At 44.1% G+C, this 23,569-nt stretch overlaps 1 protein-coding gene across 4 annotated transcripts in view; it reads right to left on the reverse strand.

The window, feature by feature from the left end:
* The window catches only part of marchf8 (membrane-associated ring finger (C3HC4) 8), a 48,326-nt gene extending 29,301 nt beyond the window's left edge, over positions 1–19,025 (reverse strand). For all 4 annotated transcript variants that reach the window (XM_072282466.1, XM_072282464.1, XM_072282465.1 and 1 more), the window contains exon 1: positions 18,835–19,025. In XM_072282466.1, the coding sequence (XP_072138567.1) occupies positions 18,835–18,864 (30 nt within the window). In that variant the 5' untranslated portion in view covers positions 18,865–19,025. The remainder of the gene's footprint in view (positions 1–18,834) is intronic.
* Positions 19,026–23,569: the final 4,544 nt, after the last annotated feature.

Consider the following 23,569-nt stretch of genomic DNA (forward strand, 5'->3'; position numbering starts at 1 on the left):
TCTGCCTGTGTTTGACTGATCTCTCTCTCTCCTTCCTCTCTTGCCCCAGAGGAAGGTGTCTGCATTTGACAGTTTCTCCCTCTCTCTCGTGATGCTGCCAGAGCCGTAGCTCTCAGCTCGGACTCCGCAGTTCATGTCATATGCGTTTCTGGGAACTCTCCTTTTTTTGCTATTTTGTGCAAGTTTGATCAGCGCAGACTGGCTCAGCTGCCAGCAATCTGTGGTTTGATGTTTTATATTCACTGTTTATCACTCATTTTCTGATGGTTGCGCAGTTTGGGTATTTTTTTCTGCATGTTGGGCTCTTTGAATGGGTTCCATGGTGTTTCTTTGTTTACTGACCATCTGTGGGAAGCTGAATCTCAGGGCTCCATACTGCTCACACTTTGATAATGAATGTACTTTAAACTTCAAACTTGCAGGCATCCCTACATACAAACTCATAATATTAAATTCAAAAGTCTGACATACTGATACACAGCAGACAACCAGTATCCATCCATCCATTTTTTTCTCTCTCTCTCTCTCTCCCTCCCTCCCTCCCCCACCTTCCGGTAACTGCTCTTGTGTCTTACATTGATGCCATTCATTACGATAGTGTGGAGGCATGGTTGCTATATTAAGTGACTTCTGTGTATTTTCTGACATATGGACAAAATCAGCTTTGGGCACCTGTAAAAATCAGAACCCATTCTTTCCCTGAGACGGTACATACAATGCAGTTACAAAAGGAACCCTCAACACTACAGTGTTAATGTGAATGCCGTCTGAATCTGGAATAGACCTTCAAGGAAATCCTCTGTGCAACAGTTGCTAGGAGACTGTAAATCCCAGGAGCAGTTATAGAGATCACAATATGAATACCACAACTTGCTAATAGGCTTAGTAATTCCTCTAAAGTTTCCAAGGGGGTACAATACCTTTTGAAGAAAAAGCACTAAGCTGATTACCCTACACATTTTTTCCCTGCCTCTGAAACTGATATCCTGTCTCCCTTGAAGATACTAATACCAAGATCTAGATGCAGTGCTTCACAGACTGAGGCAATAAGCCATTTGACCACAGGATGCACATCACAACTCTTCTCCTTCCCAGCCTAGACTTATTAACTGAATTTGTATGCGCTCAATAGTTGCTGTAGGATTTGAAGTCATTATCAGACCACCAATCCAGCCATCCAGATTGCTAGGTCTGCAAGCTAATATTTTTCCCAGTACAAAAAGGATACATAATTCAAAGTCCAGGAATGTAAACTGATCTATGACTCATTCCCATGTGGAGCATTGTCCATTGAACCACATTAAGGGACAGAAAAAAAAGCTTCTCCTTTGCTGCCTGCTCTCACGACCACAGCTTGTCCCACAGTAGTCTGCAGCCAATGATGTACAGTATTTGAAGTTTAGTCACTGTGTGCCACAGAAAAAACAGGATAATTTGATTCCAGCAATTCCTCTGAATAGGCACCAGACAATCGGCTTCAGCCATGGTGGCTAGCAGACATCCGGCAGAGAGCTAGCAGATCTCTCTGATGTTGAGCTGTGGGATCTTTTACACCCACTCAGATTCCATGGCCAAGGTTTGCCATAGCACCAACAGATAGCACCACCAGGAGCAGCGGGGCTCAGACCAGGCAGATAGTGAGAAACATATCCCCATGTTACAAGCATCTAAAAGCAGCAGGCACAGGTTTAAAAGGGTTAGTGGGGACCCAAAGAAGATCTTTCTTCCCCCAGCCAGAGGATGGTTACAATCTGGAAGAATATGGTAGGTATTCTCAACACTTAAGGAGCATCCTGAATTAAAAAGCATAGAAAGCTATGGACCAAGTTTATCTGGATTAGTGCAGATAAGTATTCAATGACATGCTAAAGGACTTATTCTGTTCTGTATGGCTCTGTGAGCACTCCACTGGAGTTACACTCCTCCCACTTTCTAATTACCCTCCTCCCCTTCTTCTGCCCCCTTTTCCTCTTCCTCCACTGCTGCCCACTCTCACCCCTCCCACCACCATGCTGAATCCTTTCCACTATTCAGGAGTGCTGGTATTAAACAACTGTTGAACAATGTGACTAAAATTGCAATTAAATTAGGTTTTAATTTCACAATTAACTGTAATTGTTTCAATTGTGTGATGGTCTCATTATGAGAAAGATGTTGATAACATTACATTATGTTGCAATATTTTACTGCACATTTCTTTTTACAGATTGCAGACAAAAACAAAAATCAACATTTTCACCTTTCATATTTTATGTCATGATGTTACATTGCTATATTATAATATGTAGACTTTGCTTGAATCACAGCCAATTTTCTTAAGGGTTTAGTTCTTTAGAGATTGAAAACACACAAGTAGCAGGTATCCCAGTCTAGAGTTGACATGCTTTGAAGATGTCTGTCACAGACTGATGAGCCTTTGATCTGCTCTGGAAGCCAATCCATCTCACTGGCTCTCCAGTTCAGTTTCTCATCAAGTGAGACCTTCGTCTCATGCTGCTAAAAGATCTGGCATCAGTTCTAGACAACGTGTTAGCTTTTTAAAATTCATTTCAAGGACACCAGTGGCAACTCCAGCCTTTAACTCACTACCCCTTAACTAAGTGACATGGACTTTCAGAAAGAGACCATAAACTGTAGTCTTTGAGTCACATGATAGATTTCCTTTCCTAAAGGGAAGTAATGAATCAGCTGTCTCATTACAACAACTGGCCATTCTGTGGTCACCACTAATTTCCTGCTTAGTTACCGATCATCAAACTCACAGTTTAAATACCCTGGCTGCATGAGAGATTGAAACAAAACTACTGACAACATCAGCAATGTACCATCACCCAGAGACCCCAGCACCTTACAGATATCCAGTGGGAAGGGATCTAGTACATCAGATGTACCATTGCAACAGCTTCCTCTAGCAGAGCTGACTAAAGTTACCACAAGCCACGAGGAGGAACACAGACATGAAGGCCTAGACTAGAGGCAATAATGTCACATTAACAAGTATTGTATGGAAGGATCACTGCTTAGGGTGTTAGGGTGTGCAACCCTTGTGAATGGTGGGGTTAATAGTCTTGATGTTGCATGGGGTGGGGGGGGGGGAGATTGTCCTGTTGGTTGTGCTGACCATTACTGTAGGGCCATCACAAGGGCTCAAAGCCCAGCCCTGTTGCTCAATGACTTCCCTTTAATGAAGCCACAACCTTTGACCCAAGCTGCCTGCAGACTGAAGATTAGAATCAAATCCAGCACATTGTGCACAGTGTGCCAAACCCATTCCTGACAAATATAAACACAGGCTAGCACTGGTTAGCATTAGAACCTGGAATGATAGATCTGTCACCAGAAGTTAGGACTCTATGACAGTTGAGTGCCAAGAGTCAGAAACACGGAGCTAATACCCTCATCCCAACTGTTCCATGCTGACAGATGGTTCAACTTACCTCATCACCTTATTTCTTGACAACTACAAAAGTCTTTTTTTTAAAAAAACACAAACACATGCAAATGACACTATTTAACAGTTCAGCCTAATCACAGTGTAGCGTGTAACGGCACACAAGTGTGCATGACTGACACCAATTAGAACCTGCTCAGCTATAGTCCTGCCCCAATCAAGTGGCATAGTGTCCCAAATAAATGAAGGGAAGCTCAGCTATTTTCCCATTTAGCTTTTGTTTTTTTTTTTAAAAGAGTTGTCCCAAATAAGCAACTGCCCCGATTACTCGATAGCCCAATTATCCAGTAGCCACTGTACCCACCAACTTCTGTGTAAAGATGCCCCTTAGGTCCCTTACAAATCTTTTATCTCTCACTTAAACCAAGGCCCTCTAGTTTTTTAATTTCTTTTCACTGGGGAAAAATTCTGTTTGTTCACCCTGGCTATGCTCCTCGTGCTCTGAAACACTTCTATGCCACCTCTCAGTCTCCAAGGAATAAAGCCCTGGCCCACCCAGTCACTCTCCATAACTCAGTTCTCGAGTCCTGACAACATTCTCATAAATCATAACCAGACAGTGTGAGCTTTAGCTTAGCGTTGATTCACAGAAGACATTCTTCTCCATAGAACAGTAAGTCACAAGTTCACATTGTACTCCAGAGATCAAGCTGATAATCCAAGTTAGGAGCTGGGATGTTAAACTGCTCTCTCCAGCCCCCAGCACTCATTCAAAGAAAAGTATGAGCAAATTTCCTGTTTTCCTAGAAAACATTTTCTCCCCCCGAACATGACATTGCTGTACACAAGTTGGTGGCCTCATTTCCCGTTCTTAAACACCTCTATAAGAACTTCACAGTTACACGCTGAAGCAGCCCACAAAATGCAACTCTTTCTCTCTCTTGGATTGAAGAGAGGAATATCTCCACAATCTCCATGCTGGTGGTTGGTGTAATTTGAGATAGGATGCAAATTTTCATCAGTCTAGTCAGAACACTTGCCCATTTACAAATGCTTCTGATGCAGATACAACCCTGTTGCTATTACGCTTACTGACAAAAATACGATTGTCACCACAAACTTCTGGATTTGAAGTTAGATAATAATCCAATCAACATCAAACATCTCACTGCAATCAAACAGCAGAGGTGGGGTGTCTCATGTGGTACCAGCCATGGGATTCTCCAATTACATGGCTGCTTATCAGCTTGCATCAAGAGGCCGCTTCTTTGCCAAGAACTTACAGTATACTGCACCTAAACCTGTACAGGCATCATTGGTTTCACTTTTGACATGTGGGGGTGTACTGCAATGAGAATCAGATGCCAAAAAGAACAAAAAGGTCCCTGTGAAACCACAAGAGAATTCTAGCCCCATCATTGCCAGTGGGTTGGACATTTCATTTAGAAAGTCCCTAATGAAGAATGGGTGGGGGGGCGGAAGTGGTGTTGTGAAGAGCTCCCCCCATTTCCTATTGCATAGTGTGACAGTTTTACTCTGGACCTAATCTTTCACATGGGATGCTTGCTGCAAGGGTGGCGAGTAATGAATGAGTTGCCTAATACCCAAATGTATCCTATCCTTGGCTTAGTAAGCACAACAATCACGGCCAACATAGCTAAAGAAATGTAGGAAGTTATGTCTATACACAACAAATGCTTCCTCTGAGAATCGTTGCCATAACTTGGCCCTCTTCCATCTGGACTTAGGTTGACCAACCATTTGAGGTGGGAATATCTGTTGCTGTTTCACAGATCTCTCTGGGAGTTCTGGTTTACTTCCCCTTACCACAGATCCAGGAACCAGCTTGTACCATTAACTTGGGTCATATGACAACCAGACCAGATTTTTTAAAATAAGTTACTAGTCTCAGAACTAAAATAGAATAAAGTATAATATTTTTACATGTTTTAAATAAAAATTCTAACCTAAAATTACTGATGGAAATACATAGTAGTAATATTCAGATATTTCCACCAGTCTGTCCAGTCCCACAACATTCCTCTGGGCTTTGGAGCACACCCTCCATAACTCCCATCTCGATGTGCACATAGCAGGGCAAACTACTTGATGGTCACCAAGTGAAAGCTGGCTCGCTGTTCACTGGACTGTTGCTCTCTATCACAGATAGTTCACAGGGAGGGGAGGAGAAGACGGCGGCGCAATGTAGCGCGCGCTGCCGCTCCAAATTGATATTGTATTTGTTAAATAGGGGCCGTGCACAATCCTGATTTGGAGACGGACGTGAGAAGCACGGAGGAACATCTGGAGAAACTTCTGAAATGCCTGCTTTGCTGCCGCTGCTACTGTGCAATCGAGAATCTCCGGAGGGGAAGGCCCCAAATCTTCGACTTTGTGCCTATTGCCGGGCCGGGGTCAAAGCACTCGGCAGAGATGGTGCTCCGTGTTGGAGGCTCGAAGTTTTTGGACGGACTCAGAGTCGGACTGTGGTCGGGTGCTTCCAGGATGTTGCATTGGCAAGTTTGTGGCGCTGGAAGCTCATGGCAGGGAGAGTTTCTCCCTTCAACCGTCTGCATGAGATGATGGGGCTTTCGAGAGACTTTGAGACTTTTTTTTTACCGTGCCCATGGTCTTGTTCTTCATCAAATTACGGTATTGCTTTGCACTGTTGTAACTATATGTTATAATTACGTGGTTTTTGTCAGTTTTTTTTTAGTCTTGGTTTGCCTTGTGTTTCTGTGATATCATTCTGGAGGAAAAAAATTGTATCATTTCTTAATGCATGCATTACTAAATGACAATAAAAGAGGACTGCATGTCCTCATAATCTAATCTAATCGACCAATGTCCCATTCTAGGGATGTGTTGTGTCCCCCAAAATGCTGCACTTCAAAAATCATCTCATCAGCTGCAGAACCCTTTGGGACGTCCATAAGTCGTTTTATGAAGGCAAGCTTTTTCCTTTTGTCATTCTACTTTTTGCCCATATATTCTGGACGAATGAGCTGCAACCATTAATCATCCAAAAGCAGCATTGATACATAGCAGAACTCCCATCTGTTTCTTATTGATCAGCATGCCCACCACAAAGCTTCAGTTCTGGGAAGGAGGGGCCATTGGCCTTTCAAACAATTTCTCTCAGTCAGCTTCCTGACATCCTCTATAAAATGGGCCTGGATGCAGGAATTCCCGAGGGCAGATTTAGTACCTTGACTACTGACCCAGCTGAAACAACAGGCTACTGTAAATCTCAACAATGTAGGAACAGCCGGCAGGGTTCCTGGAACAGTACGCAGCCCTAGCCACTGTGAATATCAGAAAATATCAAGACATCAGAGTGGCTGCAGTAGATCTACCAGCAGCAGATGGTTCCATAAAAATCAGGAACAGGTGTCAAACAAAGGTGATACAAATCCCTGAGATGTTAACAAAGGAATCCTGATGTAGGGTCTTGACCTGAAACAGACTACCCTCCACACCACCTCCATCTCACACACTGAAACTGCTCAACCTGCCGAGTTCCTCCAGCAGTTTTTTTGCTCCAGATCCCAGCAGCTACAGTCATTTGTGTCTCAATGTTGCACAGCGTAGACAGTTCAGGAGTCTATTTCTAGCTTTCCCTGTGTACAACCAGGGCTTCTGGGGAACCATGGGATTTTAAAGGTCAGTACCCAAAGTATTATAGCAATTAGTGCAATCCCTTTCAAAACATCGTGGGCTATCCCAAAGTGTCTAAGAATTAAAGAGCAACTGCTGAAGGATGAAAATCATTAGACACTTTAAAAAGTGAGATTACAACATTTTCTTTTTGCATAGTGGCACAAAATTGTCAATGAGACAAAAGCCATTTGACAGTTGAGTCATTGAACCAGGAGACACCAGAGTCAGCAAACGCTGGGATCCAGAGCAAAAAAATTAATTATGAATCATGAAATGAAAAGAACTCAGTGAGTTGGGCATCACAGAGGGAAATGTACAGTGGATGTCTCCGGTCAACACTCTTCATGTGGACAAAGAATAGAGGGCAGATAACCAGTGTAAAAAAAAACTCTGCCATGGATGGCCCCAAGCCCAGCTGCAAAAGGAGGGTTGGGCATGGGGCTAGAACCCCATGCCATAAAAACCCAGTGTTACAGAAACAGCAACAGAAGCTCCAAAGACCTCATTCCTGGGAGAGAAAGGATCTTCACTTGGCAGATGTATGAAGTCGTGTGGTGAAAGCCAAAGCTACAGGGCCAATCATCCTTCTGTTGACCCGGGACAGAGGACTCTGGTAAGCTGCTGCTGGTGGCCTATGCCCCACTAGGAGTGACGGGCTTAAGGAGGAACCAATATAAAGAGGTGAAGGGGAGGAGTGGGACAAGAGTTGATATGCTGATCCATATGAGAAGGCAATGATTGGCAGATAGAGTCAGGTAGGGAAAAGAAGGGTGGAAATAATGACAGAGATGTAAAGGAGAAGGGGGTTGTTGGAAAGAAGAGGTTATGTGTGAAAAACAGAGTAGAAAAGGAGAGAGAAAGAGAAATGAGAAGCAGTTAATCTGAAAGGGAAGAACTGAACCACGGCCTGCTTGGATTTCAATGAATGCAAGCAGGCAAGAAGATGAGGTCAAGTAACCAATTGGGGCAGGGGGCAGGGCAGATGATGGCAGGCAGACTCAGCCCCAACACATTATGAGCACACTCCTCCCTACGATCGGTAGTATCTACAAGTGGTCTAGCTTCAAAGAAGCACCATTTTTGTTCTAATTGTGTTCTTTCTTGTATAATTTTGTATGTTTTACTTTTCTTGTGAACGTTGTGTATCTAATGCCATGTGCCTGTGACGCTGTTGCAAGGACATTCTTCATTGCACTCGCGCATATGACAATAAACTCGAATTTTTACATTTTTGTACATTCATCACATACAGGCAATCAGACCTCACTTTCATTACTTCTGCTTTTGGGCATCAAATGTTTGAGCACTTACTCAGTTAACAACAGATTTCTCCATCCCCCTCTCTGCTGCTCATTTGTTCAACGCACAAGAGCAGAAAACATAGGAGTAGGACGACTCTGGTTGCCAGCAAATTTCATCAGGAGGCCACCTGCCACCAACTCCCCACGGCCCTCTCTGCTGCCTCACCTTCTGTTGTTGATAGGGTGGTGACGCAGAACCAACCAGGCCTCAGAGCTAACCCAGGCTACAAACACCAGGCCTCCAGCGGCAAAACACCCTGACCAGTCAAGGCAGAACTCAAAATAGATAGTGTGAATTATTTGGGGTTTTGACAAGTTTTCAGTTTCAAATGAGCATGTTAGCTCATAGAACAGATGCAGTATCAGGAAATACTGTTTACTGGTTCGATGGTTTTGCCATAGTTGTCTCCTTTTAAGAAGCTTTCTACTTTATACAGCTCGCGAGTAATACATTACTGGAAGCTGGATTTTATTTCCCGAACTGTTGTTTACATTTTATTTTAATTCCTTGTGGACTTCCAGAAGCGATCATGCTGAAGGCTGTGATGTGATGCCCCTTTTCCTGACCAACTGAATCACACAAGGAGCTTAAACCATCTGGGTTATATTTTGTTGCTTGTCTTCAGTTATTAATGTGTAGCAAAACCCAGGTAATTTAGTTTTTTTTAAACAAAGTTCCCTAGGCAAGTGCATTAACTTTCAGTATTGGTAATACAACGCAACTGACTGATAACAACAAGCACAAAATTAGTGTCGCCGCCCACATTTGTATTATTCTGGGTTCACCCTCCCTAAGTTACCTAGTCATTCACCTACTAGTGCATCTACAGACAAAACAAACCTTCGACTGAAACATTCAGAGTTTCATCATCTGTGGTTATCTGAAAACAGAAAAAAAAACAGGAATTCTGCAGATGCTGGACATCCAAGCAACACACATCAAAGTTGCTGGTGAACGCAGCAGGCCAGGCAGCATCTCTAGGAAGAGGTGCAGTCGACGTTTCAGGCCGAGACCCTTCGTCAGGACTAACTGACATGTCTTCCTTGCTACGTAGGAGGCCATTCAGTTCATCGAGCTCTCAAAGCAACCCCATTCTCCGTCATTTCCCATTCACCTCCTTGTCACCAATTCTCTCACCGGCTCAGCACCTCTCACCTCTATTGTTCAACCCACACATCTTTGGGACATGAGTGAAAAATCAGAGTGTCTGGGATGGAGAGCTCACCTAGTCACAAAGAGAATCTGAAGACTCCCTAGCGACAATGTCTCAGGATCATAACAGATCTGCCCTCTCTGAAGATCATTTTCATGCCGTGAAAATATTCACAGCTTTCAAGATTGTTTATGGCCTCATCCCTCCACAACCCTCCACCCCCAACCGTTCACCCCAGTTTTACAACCCTCCACCTTCTTTATAGGGCCTCTGCCCCTTCCCTCTTCAGTCCTGACGAAGGGTTCCGGCCCGAAACGTTGACTGACCGTTTCCATGGGTGCTGCCCGACCTGCTGAGTTCCTCCAGCATGTTGTAAGTGTTGCTTTGACCCCAGCATCTGCAGAGTATTTTGTGTTTACAACCCTCCACACTCGCTGTCAGTGCAGGAGGAGGTGCACAAGAGGCATTCTCAAGATAAATTAAGGTTCTGATTAAATCTAGACCACAACAGAAGTAGAATCTAACATACAAATAGAAAATTCTGGGAACACATTGCAGGTAGGAATCAACATAACAGGCTGATTCCCGTTAGTACAGTGGTCACATTACTGGACAATTAATCCAGAAACCTGGAACAACAAGTTCAAATCCCACTACGGCAGTGGAGTAATTGAGTTAATTAAATAACATGGAATAAACTCTAATACCAGGGCTGCTGACTACAAACCTACCAGATTGCTGTAAAGCCATCTGCGACACTAGGAAAGAGCATCTGTTGTCCTGAGTGTGGGGTGAACTCCTAAACCAATGTGGTTGGCTCTTAACCAGCCGTTGAGGTGGCCCAACATGCTGCTCTGTTAGGGGCAGGCTGGCAGGGATGTCAATATCCCATGACAGAATCAAAACAGGGTGCACGGGTGTGGATGAAATCACAAAGGGATTACAGAACACTGACACCATTACAGGCCAAGTTCTCACAGGTGAAATGGCAGCAAATAATAATTTGGATGAAGTGCGTTAACCATGGTTATTAGCAATGGTTTCCAGGCAACAGAGCAGGAGATTTAAGACTAGATGGGATCCCCGCGGAGATTTGCCTATTGTTGCTGAGGAGCACTGACTGACACAAGCACATCAACTCCATCTGAGCCATGGCACCCTCCCACAACATTCAATATATGCAGCAGTTTGTAAGACACAACTCCATTAACATCTTGCCTTTAATGTACTTATGCTCATTCCAAAGATCTTTCAAGCCAATGAACTGAAGTGCAATGTCTGGTGTAGAGTGGGGAAATTTCAATTTGCGCACTGCAAGATCCCAAAAGTAGCAAAATGATATAATCAGGTTTTTTTTAAATATTGATTTATGAATAAAAATCAGTCCTGTCACACTGGGAAAGAGACTAAAGTAGGTTCTTTAACCTACTATGGTTGATTTTTTTGATTTTCCTTATCCAGACAGAATTACAAGTGAAAGCTGCATTTGAAGAGGCCTCCCCAGCTCACCTCAGAACCACATTGACGAGACACCCTGCAGTGAGACATGTTCAAACCTCCCCTGACATGAAAGTGCAATTGGTACCATTTGAGCAATAGCTAACTCCTAAAGTTCAACCATGACAGATCAGTCGTGCATTTGGCAGTTTGACAAGTTTCACCTCCAACGCCCAAGATCAAGGGCCAGGTCAAAGACTGCAGACGAAAGATCACAAGCTCCCGCCTCCCCCACATAAGGCTAACACTCTCACATCCCAGTCAGAGGATTCTGCATTCAGGGTCCACTACAGAAACAGAGTCCAGATCATCATTATCAGCCAAGACCCTTCATCAGGACCGGAAGGGAAGGGAGTAGAAGCCAGAATAAGAAGGTGGGGGCGGGAGGGGAGAGAGGAAAGGAGGACAAGCTGGCAGGTGATAGGTGGGGACAGGTGAGGGGGAAAGTGGGTGAGTGGGAGGGTGGAGATGAAGTAACAAGCTGAAAGGGGACAGGTGGAAGAGGTAAAGGGCTGAAGAAGGAACCTAATAGGAGACTACAGTGGACTGTGGAAAAAAAGAGAAGGATGAGGGAAACCATAAGGTGGTGATTAGCAACTGAGGAGAAGAGGAGGAATGAGAGGGTAACCAGAATGAAAAATGCAGGGAGGGAGGGAGAAACTACTGGAAGTCAGAGAAGCCAAACGTTCATGCCACCAGGTTGGAGGCTACCCAGGAAGAAGATGAGGTGTTGTTCCTCCAACCTGAGCTGGGCATCATCATTGCAGTAGAGGAGGCCATGGACAGACATGTCAGAATGGGAATGGGAAGTTGAACTGAAATGGGTGGCTACCAGGAGATCCTGCCTTTGTAGCAGAAAGAGCAATGGTGCTCAATGAAGCAGTCCCCAACCTGCATCAGGTCTGGTCTACTGTCAACAATTAGATTCCTCCTCCTTCAACCCTGTGCCACTTCTACCCATCACTTCCAAGCTTCTTTTCATCCGCCCCCTTCCCCTGCCTCACCACCTATCTCCTTTCTCACCTACACCTGCCCATTTACACTCCTCCTCCTCCCCCCAACCTTATTAATCTAGCTTCTGTCCCCTTCCTTTCCAGTCCTGATGACAGCTCTCAGAACAAAATGTTAATTATTTACTCCCCTCCATAGATGCTGCCCAACTTGCTTTGGGTGGCGGGGGGGGGGGTGTCTGTCTGAGGATTTCCAGCAACTGCAGAATCTCTTGGGTTCAACATTTCAAGTGTTCAGGGCGTCATGTTTTGCATGAGAAATGGCCCATACCCTCTCAGAGGGATGCAGAAGATTCTGTGCCCCAAAGATTTCAAGTAGCATGGACACCGTCTGCCAGGTCTACCAGTCACCCAACACCGCAAACCAGAACAAGGCAATTGTTGATTTCATACCTGTATTCAGAACATGACTATACCCATCAACAATAGTGATGAATGGGTGACAGCCCTGATAACCTTGTCAAACGTCATGCTTGTCCAAATAACTCTCCTCCGCTGCTGCATTTCCTGGGAAACCACCGTATCATAAAAGGGGATTGCTGTGGTTTCAGTTACAAGTTCAATTCAATGTAGACTAGTTAAAAAGAGAAAATAAACTATTTGCTGTGTGGCACAGTGTTTGTTGACAGACCTTCCCCGCTTAAGTGGTGTCAGCAGGCACTATTGCATCGTCGTGTGCTGAAGCCTGGAGTGTGAAAGTGCATTGCTGCACTTCCTACAACAGCGACTGCACTTCAAACAAAGCTGCGGTGGCAGTGGGCTCTTCATGAAACTCTACAACTTAAGGCAGTGCACTTTCTCTGATCAGAATTAGCCATGTTGGCTGAATCTCACCCATCTCTGACAGCCAGCTCTATTTTTTCTTACTCCAATAGTAAACCTGGCCCGTTGGGTATGCCCTGCACCCTACATTTGTAAAATGTTACAACATCTTCTCTGTATTGCTAAGTGCTGCCATTAACTACCAAACACTACATTTTCCCCATGGCAACAGTGGCTTCACCCCATCACATACATTCCTTATCTTTGCATTTCTTCTCAGAAATAAAAGAGATTGCAGATGTTGTTTGTGTGCTGTTCCTTATCATCTTGCCTGACTGTGAATAGAATTGTTTGTGATTCCTTCCACAAGATGCTTTGGGAAATTTTCTATAATTCTAGTGTGGTAAATAAGAACCATGTCAACTGTTTCTCTCTTTGCAAGATGCTGTCTGACCAGCAGAGTGCTTCCAGGATTTTCTGCCCTACTCCAGATTTTAAGGATGTACAGATTTTGTTTTTGAAATGATCAGACTTCTGAAAGGCAAAAGTGTGATACAGAATAAGGGACAAAGAAGGGTGATGGAGACAAAAAGAAGCAAGGCAAACTGTGAAGATGGGTGATAGGGGAAAGAAAATCAACTTCGGCAACGAGAAGCTAGTTGGCTAAAACAAAAACTGCAAATGGCAGAAACCCAAAATAAACACAAATAGTATTTGGAATACCCAGGAGGTCAGACAATATTTGTGGAGAGAGGTAGAAATTTATCAATTTGTTTCTCTTGTCTCAGATGCTGCCTGGCCTGTTAAGTATTTTTAGTTTTTTTAAATACATAAATTGCCTGCCCACATTGTTTTTAGGTAACATAAGAATATGCCTGTCTGTTATTATCCTTATTAATCACCAGCTCAAGAATTCTAATAGCCTTCTTGTGTGAGGAAATGCATTTACAATCTATGGACTAGAAGTGCTAGAGATTTTAAGACTAGAGAGTTAAGACAAAAATATGCCCACTCATCATCAGAATGGCCGTTGGATGAAATGGCCCATTTATGTGCTGTAAAATCCTATCTACTTCACCAGAAGCACAGAGAAAATGCCCAAAACATTAATGAAGGGATATCAAACAAAATTCACCAGAGTCAGGGAAAATAGTACAAGGGCCAAGCTTGGTCAAAGACTACATTGTAAGGTGCGCCAGAAATCCATTAGCACTGGGCTTTCTCCCCATTATGATCCGTATTTGAATTGTGACTCCATCCTGCAAGCTCCCACTCTTCAATAACACAAAGATTTCAAACTGAAGGAAATGACAAACTGCCCAACAACTGACCATCCAGAGGAACGAACTCAGCACTCATTAAAATAGCTCATCAGTGAGAGCACCAAGCTACAGGCTAATGAATGTGCTAATTTTACTACAAGTTAGTTAGAGTTATATTAGCAACTACACAATAAAACTTGATATTGCTTTATCAGTGTCTGAACCAACAGTTGATTAATGTTATATTAGCAAAAACAGGTTAATTATCACTGTGCTTGTAACACCTGTCAATAAATTGAGAGATGGTCAGAACTACCAGTTAGTAATATACTAGAATCGAAGTAACATAACAGCAATTACAAGCAACAGCAATGGCATTTACATCCTAGGATATCTACCAATATCTGAGGATTGATTTTCAATGTTTATTAGGGAACACACGTCCTCCCCAGCTTACAAACACCTTACCTGTGTACAACCCATATATATGAATTCGGGAGTCCGGCAAGATGGATTTGCCAGTTACTGCAAGAATTTTCTGCCATGTCGGAACTCGGTCCACAGCCGCATTCCTGACTTGTTCAGATTATTAACAGCTGTAACTTGGGGCAGGACCTGTAAGGCATTGTGACTATACATTGCTATTTCAAAAAAACTACTGATAAATCCAGATACAAAACAGAGAACTATCATAATATTATACGAACCCAAGTCTCCCACTCACTGGCTATGGCTTAAATTAGTGCAGTCCTGGCAAGATCAGGAATAAAAGAAAATCCAGGTTACCGGTGATGCATCGCAAAATACCAGCTGACTGACTCCATCATCCCCAAGAGACTCCATGGTTTAGAATGTGTTTATTAGAAGTTGGGCCTGTCATTTCACCGTGCAAGCCTGCTCCACAATTCATCAACAACTTGGCCAATCTTCTACCCCAAGGCCATTTTCCAACACCATTCCCATATATCTCAATTCCCTTAATATCTAAAAATCTACCAACATCTGTTTTGAATGAACTCAGTGACAAAGTCTCCACAGCTCTTCAGAGTGGAGAATTCTGAAGATTCAGCTCCAGGACAAATTCCTCAGACATATGGTTAGGGTTAGTGAGTCACGGGAATGCTACACTGGCACCGGAAATATGGCAACTCTTACGGGCTTCCCAGCACAATCCTCGCTGATTTGATTTGATGCAAAAAAATGCATTTCACTACGTTTTGATGTATGCCTGACAAATAAAGCTAATCTCTCTTTTACCCCTTGTTCCAGAATTCACAGCCAGGGACACATTCTCCCTTCATTGATTGCTCAAAATCTTTGTTTCAACGAAATCTCTCTTCCTTCTAAACTTCAGAAAGAACAGGCCCAGTTGATTCAATCTCTCTTTATACAGCACACCCATCATCCCAGGACCAAAGTCAGTGAAACTTTATTGCAAGTATATCTTTCTTTAGGCAAGGAGACCAAAACTATGCAGGCACCATCCACAGACATCAGACAACAGAAATTTGTCCTTCCAGAAGTCACAAATCATTATCAAAACATGCAAAATATTGAACAAAATTCTCCTTCACCAAACTTATGTGAAGAACAGTAAATAAACATTTTTTTCAACTTGTATTCTTGATACAAAAAAAAGATAACAGGCTTGCATTACAGAGAATTGTGATACAGACAACTTTCTAGGAACTCAAACCACCTCCCCCCCCCCCTCCCCACAACAAGAGGCTTGCCTTTAAGATACTCCAGTCTTACCAAGGCCCTGGATAACTGCAGCAAGCCACCTTTATTTTTTAAATTCTAACCCTCTCACAATAAAAGGCAACATACCATTTGTCTTTTCATCTACTTTTGCATATTTGCTGGCTTTCAATGACACATTTAAAAAGACACCCAGGCAAACTTAAGCATCGTCCACGGCTGCATCTCAGCTTTGAATAAATACTCCTTTCTTTTGTACAGCAAAGTGGATAACTCATTTGCCACACTCCATTATATCTGTCTTGTTCTTATTCATTCTGTTGAAACCATGTGACCAAAAGACATAGCAGCAGAAGGAAGCCATATGGTCCATCGACTCTGCCCTGCCATACCATTATAGTTGATTTATAATCTCCTTCAACACCATTTTCCTGCCTTCTCCCTGTAAACTTTGATCTCCTTACTAATTAAGAATCTATCAAACTCTGTTTTAAATATACCCAATGACTGAGTCATTTGTGGCAATGAATTCCAGATTCACCACCTTCTGGCTAAAGAAATTCCTCATCTCTGTTCTAAAGGGACATCCTTCTAATTCTGATTCTGTGCCCTCTGATCCTAGACTCCCCCACTATAGGAAACATCCTTTCAACATTCAATAAGTTTCAATAAGATCTCTCCCTTATTTTTCTGAATTCCAATGAGTACAGGCCCAGAGCCGCCAAATGCTCCTCTAATGATAAGCCTTTCAATGTCAGAATCATTTTCATCCACATCCTTTGAACCCTCTTCCGTGTCAGCACATCCTTTCTAGTTAAGGGGCCCAAAACTGCTCAATACTCCAAGTGAGGTCTCACCAATGCTTTATAAAGCATCAACATTACATCCGTGCTTTTATGTTCTAGTCCTTTCAAAATGCTAACATTGTACTTGCCTTCCTCACCATAACTCAACCTGCAAATTAACCTTTAGTGAACCTTGTATGAGGACTCTGAAGTCCATTTGCACCTCTGCTTTCTAAATTTGTTCCCCATCTAGAAAATAATTCCTCCTACCAAAGTGCATGACCATACACTTTCCTACATTGTATTCCGTCTGCTACTTCTTTACCCATTCTCCTAATCTGTCCAAGTCCTTCTGCACACTCACTGCTTCCTCAACAGGACCCGCCCCTTCATCTCTGCATTGTCCACAAACCCTTCAATTTCATCATCGAAATCACCGACATATGCACTGTGTAAAAAAAAAAGCAATCCCCTGCAGAACACCACTGGTCACTAGCAGCCAAACAGAAAAGGCCCCCTTAATTCCCACTCTAAGCCTCCTGCCAATCAACCAATCTTCCATCCAAGCCAGTGTCTTTTCTGTAATTCCATTCTTGTTCTTGCTTAGCAGCCTCATGTGTGGCACCTTATCAAGGGCCTTCTGAAAATCCAAGTAAACAACATGCAACTCTCCTTCGTCTATGCTACCTGTTATTTCCACAAAGGATTCCAACACCTACTTACATCACCAGTAAAGTGACTGATGCGTAGTAGCTGATGTATGGGTGGCAATTCCATTAGCATCCCACGAGTCACAGCCGACCATTCCAAGAAAACTCTGAGCAAGCGGATCCCAAGGATTGGAATCAAGCAGCTACCCTCATTCCCTGGTGCCAACATCCAAGTAAACAACATACAACTCTCCTTCGTCTATGCTACCTGTTATTTCCACAAAGGATTCCAACACCTACTTACATCACCAGTAAAGTGACTGATGCGTAGTAGCTGACGTATGGGTGGCAATTCCATTAGCATCCCACGAGTCACAGCCGACCATTCCAAGAAAACTCTGAGCAAGCGGATCCCAAGGATTGGAATCAAGCAGCTACCCTCATTCCCTGGTGCCAACATTACCCAGTCCCACCACTGTGTCAACACAAGAGTTTTGAAGCTGTTGACTGGGACAGTGAGACACCAGCAGACCAGCATAGTGTCGACAGGAGCTCAACCTACACCACCCCAAAATAAAACGACTCTGGTTTTCTTCAATAGCACCAGCTTACCCAGACTGACATCCAGGGTGAATTCACAGCAGGAAGTAAATAACCAAAAATTATCCTGCCCCTGATCGTATGACCTTTGCATATGCAAACTGTATTTTCTAATATAACAGAGAGCACTCCTATTCAGTGCTTTGAACAGTAGATTAAAGAAAATTACTAATATAAAGAAATCTAAAACAAAAACTGCTGGAGATCCCCTGCAGGTCAAAGGTGCTTTCAGATAAAGCTGATTCTCTTTCGTTCCTTCTGAACTGAATTTGGCTCCAATCCGAAGGACTGCACAATCCTTTTCCGGGACGGGAAAGGCTGAGCTCAGGACACAGGCCATATACACTCCGAAGCAGTTCAATCCCTTTCACTTGAAAGAAACGTTCCACGCACTGCACAGACGAAGCAATACACATTGAATGGTGAGACCGAGCACCGAAAGCTGATACGTTGTTTCGGAAGGGTATAGCCACTTCTCTCTCGCCAAAAGAACACAGGTACACCCGACTCCCAACTCAAGTCCACACAAACACACCTTAAATGCAGGCTTACTGACTCCCCCACAACAATCCCGGCCAGAAGTGACGGAGAGCTCTCCCTCTCCAACACTACACTTCTGCCACAGAACTGCCCTACACCCTTCCCTCCGATGGGACCAGGGTGACCCACTGCCGCCCCTGGCAGGAGGTAAAGATCCTGCGCTCACAACAGAGCACAGCAGCGGATCCCAGCAGGGACACGGCCAGGCCGGGGCCGAGCCGCAGCCCTGACATACCAGTTGGCCTAGACACCAGCAGCGAGGTGTTCGGCAACAACCCTCCACCCGGAGGGCGCAGAAACCAAATCCCACTGCCCAGTCAAACGGGAGCAGAGCGGGCCATTTGCAGAGAGGACCTGTCTCTATACAGATTACTAACATGAAAATGTGTATGGGTATTTCCTCCGCCTCCGCTCACCCTCTCCCCCTTCACCCGTCCCCGCTCCCACTCAACCCTCTACCCCCGAAGCCGGTATCCCAGGCAGCGTAGGTCTTGCTTACGCAGACAAAGGCAACACGGTACCTGCAGTTTCATCTTCCAGCAAGGCTGCATCGGCTCCAGGCGCCTCGGGCTCGCCTCCCGCTGGGCGCAGGGCCGCCCGCAGCCGGCCCCACATCCGCGCCGGCGGGGCTGCACTGGACACGGCGAGACAGGCGGGCGGTCTGTCTGCGAGCCGAGGAAGGGAGCGGATTATGCAGTCCGGCCCGCGATTACAGCAGACACGCAGGCGCAGAGCGGCTGATGAATTATTCATGAGCCCTCCCCCCCCAAAAAAAACAGCGCATAGCTCTGTCGGCGTGCGCGGAACCGCGAGAGTCATTGGGTACGTCCCGCTCCCGCCTTCTCTGGGGCTCGTCCCCGACCGCTCGCGCTCGGGGCGCGCACTTCCCTCAACCGCATTCTCTTTCTCTCAACCTCATGCTCCTGCCTCCTTCACCCTCACACTCATTCTCCGAATCTACCCTTCTCCTCCCCCGTCTCGACTGACCACTGACGGATTTAGCCTCTACAGACTGCGTCACAACAACTTGTCGAGGCTTCTTGGATTGTGGCTCCAGATCTACTGTTGTGTATTTAACATTTCAGTAATATTTGAGTAATCTTGAGAATATAGTGTTTGATTAAGCTTTCTTTGTTTAGGTTATCTGTTAAAGTACATGAATGGCATACATCTTATGCCACCAGGTCATATGTGCGCACCACAAAGTAAACAAAGTACACACCTACCCCTGGGGTTTTCTTTCTGTGCGTTTTGGAGTTATAAAACTTAACAGTGGCGACGAGGATGGCATTGTAAAACTCAAAATGTATCAAGGGTAAAAATAGTGTTAAATGAAAATGCCACACCCTAGTTTTACAGAACTAGTCTAGTTCCTTATACAATCTGTGATAAAGTAGCCAGTGAGAAAGATCACATAGAAGCTGAAGGAACTCTTTCCAAGGTTGAGTGGAGCCTATGGATCCAGTGGTCCCAACAGCCAAGAAGGAGGGGCCTGTCAGGATCTGCCATAATCTTAAGACCACAATCAACCCAGTACTATAGATCAATAACTTCTGCCCAGGATTGAGGATATCTTTGCAAACCTTTCTGGAGGAAAACACTTCAACAAAGGAGACTTAGCTGAGACCTACCTAAAAATGGAGATGGAAGAAGAGTCCAAAATGTTTCTCGCCATAAACTTTCACAAAGGGCTTCATCACTATAACAGGTTTTTTTTTTGGAGTAGCATCCACACCTACACCTGCACCTGCACTCTGACAGAAAGCTATGGACCAGGGCTGCAAGGCTGCCCAGGCACTCAGTGTCACCTGGATGACAAGGAGAATCTCCAAAATCTCAAAGACCATTAAAAAGATTAGAAGATTATGGAGTCAGAGCATGATGCAACAAGTGTGAATTTTTAAACTGAGTATCACTTAATGTGGTCACACCATTGATGCACAAGATTTACACAAGTATGTTGAGAAAGTTCAAGCAGTGCTGCATGCCCCAAGGCCAAAGGGTGTGTCATGGTTGCTGTGCTTTTTAGGATTTGTCAATTATTATAACGGTCCTCCCAAACCTGGCTACTTGAACTCTACTACAGATCAGGAAAAAATAGCAATGGAAAAAGGTGTGTGAGGTAGCTTTCAAAAAGGTAATGTTGATGTCAGACACTGTATTCACACGTATGATCCACATTGTTCAGTAAACCTTGTCTGATGCTTCGCCTTATGGGATAGGTGCAGTCATGTCACATATTATGAGTTGTGGAAATAAATGCCCCATAGCCTTTGTATTACATTTCCTTATCACAGCAGAGAAAAATTATGAGCAGGTTGACAGAGAGACTTTGAGTCTGGTTTGGGGTGGTGTCAACCAGTACTTGTATGGGAGAGAATTTACCCATGATTATCAACCACTGGGATCAATTTTCAATCCGTAGAAGGGTGTTCCACTAACAACAGCAGCAGCATGAATGCAGAAGTGGGCTCTGTTTCTTGGAGGACACAATTACAAGATCAAATTTAAGAGGACAAATAATCGTGGAAATACTGAAATGCCCCATTTACCCTTGGAAAAAGGAAATACTTGAAAAATTTACAAAAGAGGACACTCCTCATGACGTATTCTCCCCAATAAAAATCAAAAGTCTTCCTATTACAGCGGGGATGAAAGCATTGGCTCAAGGCTTTGGTGGCCTGGGATAGATCAGCAGATGGAGAAACTTGCCATTCATTGTTCAGGATGCCAAAAACTGCAGCAGAAGATGCCAAGAGCATCATTGGGAATCCCTAGGAATGGCCTACATTGCCCTATCAGAGGATTCATGTGAATTTTTCCAGACCATCTATGGGCTCGATGTTCTTGGTAATAGAAGATGCAACAACAAAGTGGTGAGAAGTGTTACCAATAGCCTCCACTATAGCTTCCCACACTGTTGATGTGTTGAGAAGCCTCTTCTCAAGGACTGGTGTTCTAGAGCACTTAGTCAGTGACAAGGGTTTGTTGCAGAACAGTTTCAGTCATTCCTGAAAATGAATGGAATAAGACATACATTTGCTCTGTGCCACCCAGCTACAGATGGCTTAGTGGAACAGTTTGTCCACAGTTTGAAGAATGCACCGCAAGCAGTATCAGCAGAATACAACTCACTAACACTGAAACAGAAGCTCGCCAACTTCCTCCTTGCATATCGCAATCCAGTACACTCCACAACTCACCAGCTATGCTGTTCCTGAGTCCTCCATTGGGCTCGCACTTGGATTTCCTCACACCCAATCTCAGAAGTACTATGCAGGACAAATAGCTGAGTCAAATAGAGGGCTCCCCAAACAAGGAGGTTCAATGTTTCGGTCCTGGACAAGCAGTGCCAGTGAGGGACAATGAAAATAATCAAAAGTGGGCACTTAGAAAGATTAAGGACAGAACTGGACCACCCTCCTATTCAATGGAGATTACTTCTGATGTCATCTGGAGATGATACATCGATCAGTTGAAAGGAGCAGAGTCAATTGCAAAAATAGAAAGGTGTCCAGAGCAGTCAGAACCACTTCTTGCAGTCCCAGAGTCATCTCCTACAAACACCACAGAAGAGGCCCCAAAATCTGAGATTGATTCACAGCTGCAAGTCTCTCCTGCCAAGCAGAGTGACCCACCCCTACTCCCCACCCCCTGTCAGGAAATGTGTGATTCCACAAGAGTAAAAAATCTTCCATAGTGATTAAATCTTTAGGCCTGTATGGGACAACTTAAAATGTTTGAGTTGAGATGCATTCTATACTGTGTTAGGGTTTATAATTAAGCAGGGTGCAGTGTTTTGTATTTAATATTTCAGTAATATTGTTAGTATATTGTTTGATTAAATAATTAATTACGGGCGATCTGTAAAAGTACGTGAATGGCATACGTCATCACGCCACCACAACATATGTGTGCCCCTCACTAAAGTTAAAATAAAATGAAGGACAGGCGTTTATTCCCAGGCTCCCTGCGTTTTTCTTTTGATTACTTTTGGAGTTACTGAAATAACATCTACCATCTAGAAAGACAAGTGTAACAGGAACATCCAGCTTTCTCTCATATTGTTCTTGAACTACAGTTCAACATTCAACACCATAATTCCCTCCAGGCTTGACAAGAAGCTCAGAGACCTTAGCCTTCACCCAGCCTTATGCAGCTGGATCCTAAACTTCCTGTCAGATCTCAGGCAGGTGGTAAGAGTGGGCTCCCTCACCTCTGCCCCTCTGACCCCCAACACAGGTGCCCCTCGGGGCTGTGCCCTAGGCCCCTTCCTTTTTTACTCTCTGTACACCCATGACTGTGTCACCACCCACAGCTCCAATCTGATAATTAAATTTGCTGACGATACTACACTAATTGGCTTAATCTCAAATAATAATGAGGCAGCCTACAGAGAAGAAGTTGTCACCCTGACACAGTGGTGTCACAAAAACAACCTTCCCTTCAATGTCACAAAAGCAAAAGAACTAGTTGTGGACTACAGGGGGAATGGGTCAGGCTAACCCCCTATTGACATCAATGGATCTGGGGTTGAGAGGATGAACAACTTTAAGTGCCTCAGCATACACATCACAGAGGATGTCACATGGTCTGTACATACTGGCTGTGTGGTGAAAAAGGCACAACAGTGCCTCTTTCACCTCAGATGGTTGAAGAAGCTTGGTGTGGGCCCCAAAATGCTAAGAGTCCTACAGAGGCACAATGAGAGTATCCTGACTGGCTGAATCACTGTCTGGTATGGAAACTGTACTTCCCTCAATTGCAGGGCTCCGCAGAGAGTGGTGCAGACAGCCCAACTGATCTGCAGATGTGAACTTCCCACTATTCAGGACATTTACAAAGGCAGGTGTGTAAAAGGGCCTGAAGGATCATTGGGGACCTGAGTCACCCCAACCACAAACTGTTCCAGCTGCTACCATCCAGGAAACGGTACCGCAGCATAAAAGCCAGGACCAACAGGCTCCAGGACAGCTTCTTCCACCAGGCCATCAGACTGATTAATTCATGCTGATACAATTGTATTTCTATGTTATATTGACTGTCCTGTTGTACATACTATTTATTATAAATTACTATAAATTGCACATTTAGACGGAGGCGTAACATAAAGATTTTTACTCCTCATGTATATGAAAAATGTAAGGAATAAAGTCAATTCAATTCAATACTATTCCTGGGCAATGCACCATCTCTTCTTGGAAATACATCTCTGGTTCTTTATCATCTCTGGGCCCAAGTATTCGAGTTCTCTGT

Source organism: Mobula birostris, chromosome 18 (assembly GCF_030028105.1).
Source record: "Mobula birostris isolate sMobBir1 chromosome 18, sMobBir1.hap1, whole genome shotgun sequence".
In the NCBI taxonomy this organism is placed as follows: Eukaryota; Metazoa; Chordata; class Chondrichthyes; order Myliobatiformes; family Myliobatidae; genus Mobula; species Mobula birostris.